This window comes from Coregonus lavaretus (genome assembly GCF_964263955.1).
Source record: "Coregonus lavaretus genome assembly, chromosome: 10".
In the NCBI taxonomy this organism is placed as follows: Eukaryota; Metazoa; Chordata; class Actinopteri; order Salmoniformes; family Salmonidae; genus Coregonus; species Coregonus lavaretus.
In genome coordinates this window covers 2,864,063-2,869,421 of record NC_139997.1, presented here as the reverse complement: position 1 = coordinate 2,869,421, position 5,359 = coordinate 2,864,063, and the positions used below count along the sequence as shown (strand labels likewise).

General features: G+C 44.8%; 1 protein-coding gene across 1 annotated transcript in view; it reads right to left on the bottom strand.

Annotated features, from left to right (window-relative positions):
- Positions 1 to 5,359, bottom strand: part of LOC311135794 (netrin receptor DCC-like) — a gene marked incomplete at both ends in the record, with an annotated part of 433,415 nt that overhangs the window by 101,268 nt on the left and 326,788 nt on the right. The window contains one exon of the mRNA XM_084169836.1: positions 3,086 to 3,234. Within this exon, the coding sequence (XP_084025962.1) occupies positions 3,086 to 3,234 (149 nt within the window). The remainder of the gene's footprint in view (positions 1 to 3,085; positions 3,235 to 5,359) is intronic.

The window sequence follows — 5,359 nt, the reverse complement described above, 5'->3', positions numbered from 1 at the left end:
GTATGACCATATTAGAGACACATATTTCCCTCAAATTACACAGACCCACAAAGAATTTGAAAATTCCAATTTTGATAAACTCCCATACAGTGAGGGAAAAAAGTATTTGATCCCCTGCTGATTTTGTACGTTTGCCCACTGACAAAGAAATGATCAGTCTATAATTTTAATGGTAGCTTTATTTGAACAGTGAGAGACAGAATAACAACAAAAAAATTCAGAAAAATGCATGTCAAAAATGTTATAAATTGATTTGCATTTTAATGAGGGAAATAAGTATTTGACCCCCTCTCAATCAGAAAGAATTCTGGCTCCCAGGTGTCTAGTATACAGGTAACGAGCTGAGATTAGGAGCAAACTCTTAAAGGGAGTGCTCCTAATCTCAGTTTGTTACCTGTATAAAAGACACCTGTCCACAGAAGCAATCAATCAATCAGATTCCAAACTCTTCACCATGGCCAAGACCAAAGAGCTCTCCAAGGATGTCAGGGACAAGATTGTAGACCTACACAAGGCTGGAATGGGCTACAAGACCATCGCCAAGCAGCTTGGTGAGAAGGTGACAACAGTTGGTGCGATTATTCGCAAATGGAAGAAACACAACATAACTGTCAATCTCCCTCGGCCTGGGGCTCCATGCAAGATCTCACCTTGTGGAGTTGCAATGATCATGAGAACGGTGAGGAATCAGCCCAGAACTACACGGGAGGATCTTGTCAATGATCTCAAGGCAGCTGGGACCTTAGTCACCAAGAAAACAATTGGTAACACACTACGCCGCGAAGGACTGAAATCCTGCAGCGCCCACAAGGTCCCCCTGCTCAAGAAAGCACATATACAGGGCCGTCTGAAGTTTGCCAATGAACATCTGAATGATTCAGAGGAGAACTGGGTGAAAGTGTTGTGGTCAGATGAGACCAAAATGGAGCTCTTTGACATCAACTCAACTCGCCGTGTTTGGAGGAGGAGGAATGCTGCCTATGACCCCAAGAACACCATCCCCACCGTCAAATATGGAGGTGGAAACATTATGCTTTGGGGGTGTTTTTCTGCTAAGGGGACAGGACAACTTCACCGCACCAAAGGGACGATGGACGGGGCCATGTACTGTCAAATCTTGGGTGAGAACCTCCTTCCCTCAACCAGGGCATTGAAAATGGGTCGTGGATGGGTATTCCAGCATGACAATGACCCAAAACACACGGCCAAGGCAACAAAGGAGTGGCTCAAGAAGAAGCACAGTGGCCTAGCCAGTGGCCTAGCCAGTCTCCAGACCTTAATCCCATAGAAAATCTGTGGAAGGAGCTGAAGGTTCGAGTTGCCAAACGTCAGCCTCGAAACCTTAATGACTTGGAGAAGATCTTCATAGAGGAGTGGAACAAAATCCCTCCTGAGATGTCTGCAAACCTGGTGGCCAACTACAAGAAACGTCTGACCTCTGTGATTGCCAGCAAGGGTTTTGCCACCAAGTACTAAGTCATGTTTTGCAGAGGGGTCAAATACTTATTTCCCTCATTAAAATGCAAATCAATTCATAACATTTTTGACATGCGTTTTTCTGGATCTTTTTGTTGTTATTCTGTCTCTCACTGTTCAAATAAACCTACCATTAAAATTATAGACTGATCATGTCTTTGTCAGTGGGCAAACGTACAAAATCAGCAGGGGATCAAATACTTTTTTCCCTCACTGTATGTGTGTGTGTGTGTGTGTGTGTGGGTGTGTGTATATGTGTGTATATGTGCGTGTATGTGTGTGTGTATGTGTGTGTGTGTGTGTGTGTGTGTGTGTGTGTGTGTGTGTGTGTGTGTGTGTGTGGGTGTGTGTATATGTGTGTATATGTGCGTGTATGTGTGTGTGTGTATATGTGTGTGTGTGTGTGTGTGAAGAGAAAGTGTATAATACAATCAATAGAGCAAAGTCCACTTAACTCCAGGTTATAACATCTAAAGCCCTGGATCACGTTATCAGCTTTACTGAGATGACCTAAAAGAGCTGTCAAATAATAATGAAATAATGAAAACGGCAGACATAAAAGCATTTTGACAGTTTACAAAAATAATAAGATTGTGATGGTCAGTGTCAGTGGCTTCTACACTGAGTATACCAAACATTAAGAACACTTTCCTAACATGTTGACTCCAATGCTTCCCACCGTTGTGTCAAGTTGGCTGGATGTCCCTTGGGTGATGGACCATTCTTGATACACACGGAAAACTGTTGAGAGTGAAAAACCCACCAGCATTGCAGTTCTTGACACAAACTGGTGCACCCTCTGATTGGCACACAAACACAATCCATTTCCCAATTGTCTCAAGGCTTAAAAATCATTCCATAACCTGTCTCCTCCCTTTCATACCAGCAGCTTAACACCCTGCATCCCACTGCAGGCTTGCCTCTGAAGCTAAGCAGGGTTGGTCCTGGATGGGAGACCAGATGCTGCTGGAAGTGGTGTTGGAAGGCCTGTAGGAGGCACTCTTTCCTCTGGTCGAAATAAAAAAATATCCCAGGGGGCCTCCCAAGTGGCACGGTGGGCTAAGGCACTGCATCACAGTGCTAGAGGTGTCACTACAGACCCGGGTTTGATCCCAGGCTGTGTCGCGACCGGGAGACCCATGAGGCGGTGCACAATTGGCCCAGTGTCGTCTGGGTTAGGGGTGGGTTTGGCTGGCTGGGATGTCCTTGTCTCATTGTGCTCTTGTGGCGGGCCTGGGCGCATGCACGCTGACTTTGGTCACCAGCTGTACGGCGTTTCCTCCAACACGTTGGTGCGGCTGGCTTCCGGGTAAAGGGTTAAGGGTTAAGGGTTAAGGGTTAAGCGAGCAGTGTGTCAAGAAGCAGCTTGGCAGGGTTGTGTTTTCGGAGGACGCGTGGCTCTTGACCCGTCGTCTGTACGGGAGTTGCAGCGATGGGACAAGACCAAGCTTTAATTCTGCTAATGACTTTACTACTTTCATAGAAAGTGGATAGAACTTAGTACTGGCCCTGTGCGTTCTCAGATTAACTCATTTGACCCGAGAGCTATGTTAGCTCTTCTATCTGTGTCAGGTGGGCTGACGTTGATTGGACCATGAAAGCCATGTACCTGTTCCTTGCCAGAGGGTGTCTCGGTCCAGAGCAGTCGGTACCCCAGCAGGGGACCATTGGCGTAGGCCGGGGCGTCCCAGGAGGCCTGGATGGAGGTGGGGGAGATGGACTCTACCTGGAGGTTCTCCACCGGCCCAGGGACCTTCACTGCTTGGACAGGAAGACATGATCAGATCAGAACGAGACATACATCAGACACACAGATTCACACACAAATCATAGATCACACACACACACACACACACACACACACAAACACACACGTATAGATACATGGAGAACAGGAGAGCTAAAGAGAATTCCCTTTCCGCTAAATTGGGGTGCGTCCAAGGCATCACCAGTTCATTACTAGGAAGCTACTCTCCTGCATTAGAACACCAGTTCATTACTAGGAAGCTACTCTCCTGCATTATAACACCAGTTCATTACTAGGAAGCTACTCTCCTGCATTATAACACCAGTTCATTACTAGGAAGCTACTCTCCTGCATTAGAACACCAGTTCATTACTAGGAAGCTACTCTCCTGCATTAGAACACCAGTTCATTACTAGGAAGCTACTCTCCTGCATTAGAACACCAGTTCATTACTAGGAAGCTACTCTCCTGCATTAGAACACCAGTTCATTACTAGGAAGCTACTCTCCTGCATTAGAACACCAGTTCATTACTAGGAAGCTACTCTCCTGCATTATAACACCAGTTCATTACTAGGAAGCTACTCTCCTGCATTAGAACACCAGTTCATTACTAGGAAGCTACTCTCCTGCATTAGAACACCAGTTCATTACTAGGAAGCTACTCTCCTGCATTAGAACACCAGTTCATTACTAGGAAGCTACTCTCCTGCATTAGAACACCAGTTCATTACTAGGAAGCTACTCTCCTGTATTAGAACACCAGTTCATTACTAGGAAGCTACTCTCCTGTATTAGAACACCAGTTCATTACTAGGAAGCTACTCTCCTGCATTATAACACCAGTTCATTACTAGGAAGCTACTCTCCTGCATTAGAACACCAGTTCATTACTAGGAAGCTACTCTCCTGCATTATAACACCAGTTCATTACTAGGAAGCTACTCTCCTGCATTATAACACCAGTTCATTACTAGGAAGCTACTCTCCTGCATTAGAACACCAGTTCATTACTAGGAAGCTACTCTCCTGCATTAGAACACCAGTTCATTACTAGGAAGCTACTCTCCTGCATTAGAACACCAGTTCATTACTAGGAAGCTACTCTCCTGCATTAGAACACCAGTTCATTACTAGGAAGCTACTCTCCTGTATTAGAACACCAGTTCATTACTAGGAAGCTACTCTCCTGTATTAGAACACCAGTTCATTACTAGGAAGCTACTCTCCTGCATTAGAACACCAGTTCATTACTAGGAAGCTACTCTCCTGCATTAGAACACCAGTTCATTACTAGGAAGCTACTCTCCTGCATTAGAACACCAGTTCATTACTAGGAAGCTACTCTCCTGCATTAGAACACCAGTTCATTACTAGGAAGCTACTCTCCCGCATTATAACACCAGTTCATTACTAGGAAGCTACTCTCCTGCATTATAACACCAGTTCATTACTAGGAAGCTACTCTCCTGCATTAGAACACCAGTTCATTACTAGGAAGCTACTCTCCCGCATTAGAACACCAGTTCATTACTAGTAAGCTACTCTCCTGCATTATAACACCAGTTCATTACTAGGAAGCTACTCTCCTGCATTAGAACACCAGTTCATTACTAGGAAGCTACTCTCTTGCATTATAACACCAGTTCATTACTAGGAAGCTACTCTCCTGCATTAGAACACCAGTTCATTACTAGGAAGCTACTCTCCTGCATTATAACACCAGTTCATTACTAGGAAGCTACTCTCCTGCATTAGAACACCAGTTCATTACTAGGAAGCTACTCTCCTGCATTATAACACCAGTTCATTACTAGGAAGCTACTCTCCTGCATTAGAACACCAGTTCATTACTAGGAAGCTACTCTCCTGCATTAGAACACCAGTTCATTACTAGGAAGCTACTCTCCTGCATTAGAACACCAGTTCATTACTAGGAAGCTACTCTCCTGCATTAGAACACCAGTTCATTACTAGGAAGCTACTCTCCTGCATTAGAACACCAGTTCATTACTAGGAAGCTACTCTCCTGCATTAGAACACCAGTTCATTACTAGGAAGCTACTCTCCTGCATTATAACACCAGTTCATTACTAGGAAGCTACTCTCCTGCATTAGAACACCAGTTCATTACTAG